The sequence below is a fragment of the Hydra vulgaris genome, chromosome 04 (assembly GCF_038396675.1).
Source record: "Hydra vulgaris chromosome 04, alternate assembly HydraT2T_AEP".
Lineage (NCBI taxonomy): Eukaryota > Metazoa > Cnidaria > Hydrozoa > Anthoathecata > Hydridae > Hydra > Hydra vulgaris.
In genome coordinates, this window is record NC_088923.1 from 18,486,945 (window position 1) to 18,488,689 (window position 1,745).

The 1,745-nt window shown below is 30.3% G+C and overlaps 1 protein-coding gene across 1 annotated transcript; it reads left to right on the top strand.

Annotated features, from left to right (window-relative positions):
• The first annotated feature begins 394 nt into the window (after window positions 1–394).
• On the top strand, window positions 395–910 carry LOC136079247 (uncharacterized). The gene has a single exon (XM_065794973.1). It carries the CDS (start codon window positions 395–397, stop codon window positions 908–910), a length of 516 nt encoding a protein of 171 aa, XP_065651045.1.
• Window positions 911–1,745: the final 835 nt, after the last annotated feature.

Consider the following 1,745-nt stretch of genomic DNA (forward strand, 5'->3'; position numbering starts at 1 on the left):
AGAGCTGAAAATGAACAGATGTCAGTTAACATGGATGCAGTAACATCTGTTGACCCTTTCAAATTAAATCAAGGTAAATAAGTTGTAATTTAATTTTAAGAAGTTACATGCGCTCTTTGATAAAATAAATGGTTACATGTTTAATTTTTTAGAATCTCAGACTGATGATGTTAATTTTGTTGCTGAGCTACATTCTAAAGTCAAAACTTTGAGTAAAAACAATGTTGAATTAAAGATTACCTTAAACAAAGCCATAACATCAGCATATGTTTCTCAGTATATATCATTTGAAAAACTAAAAGATGATAATTCACTTTTATCTTTTTATACTGGTTTGCCAAATGGAAATTTATTTTTGTGGTATATATCATTACTTAATGATTTTGTAAAACCAATGACAAATATACCAATGGAAGACCATTTATTGTTAATATTAATGAAAATCAAACTTGGATTTTTAAATAAAGACTTGAGCTTTAGATTTGGGTTTTCTGAGTCAACAGTTACTAGAATATATAGAACTTGGCTTCTAATTATTGCTGAAAATGTAAAGTCTTTAATTGTTTGGCCAGAAAAGCATGTTTTGAGAAGAAATTTGCCAACAAGTTTTCGCAAAAAGTTTTATAATTGTGTTGCAATAATTGATTGTATGGAAATATTTATTGAAAGACCTTTTAGTCTTCATGCTCGAGCCCAAACTTGGTCAAATTATAAAAACAACAACTCTATTAAATATCTCATTGGTATAACTCCACCAGGTGCTGTAAGTTTTTTATCACCTGGATGGGGTGGCAGAGTGTCAGATAAAGAAATTACAATTAAATCCGGATTTTTAGAAAAAATAACCCATGGAGATTGTGTACTTGCTGATAGAGGATTTACCCTTGTTGATGAATTTGCTACACAGTGAGGGATTTTAAAATTACCAAAATTCACTAAAGGAAAAAAGCAAATGTCTTCTGCTGAAGTGAATCACGTCAAATTGCACATGTAAGAATTCATGTTGAAAGGGTAATTGGACGATTAAGAAAATTTCGAATTCTTGAGAGCATTATCCCAATAACTCAAGTCGATTTACTTGAAAATGTAATGGTAATAATAACATCATTAGTAAATATTAACAGTAGTGTTGTTCCTCCAAGCTCATAGGAGTGAAAAACCTTTTTTTCTTAAAAAAATTTTATAAATATAATATATCCTTCAGTTTATTTGTATGCATTCCTTGCAGAACCATTTACCTTTAGGGGTATTTTTTATTTCAATACAACTGTAATGAAACATTCCTATTTTGCAGTTTTTTCCATCGCATCCATTCATTAGGGTAAAAATTGGGCGTTTGCAAATGAAGTATGTTTGATCGGTCAAAAGGTTATTTGGATCATTTTTTCTAGACACTATTTCAGGTAGTAAGAACTTTAAAAATATTGTTGTCAACTTTGTTTCCAGTTTTTCACAATAAACCTTATCAATTGGAACATTAATTAACATTGTATCGTTTTCATTTTTACCTTCGGTCCAAATGTAAAAATGGCAGTATGTAGTATTAGTAACATACATTTCTTGCTGCACTTGAAAGTAATACCGGTGTGTTTTCTTTACTGTATTGTCAAAATTTACAGGAAAATCCGTATCAGTTTTCCAATTTTCTAACCCTTTTCTATATTTATATGGGCACTTAATTTCCACTACCCCTGAACCATAACAATCACAACACACCATACTATCAGGTGAAGCAGCAAGGCATG

Coding starts and splice junctions, on each gene's coding strand:
- LOC136079247 (XM_065794973.1), top strand. CDS start 395: ATGACAAATATACCAATGGAAGACCATTTATTGTTAATATTAATGAAA.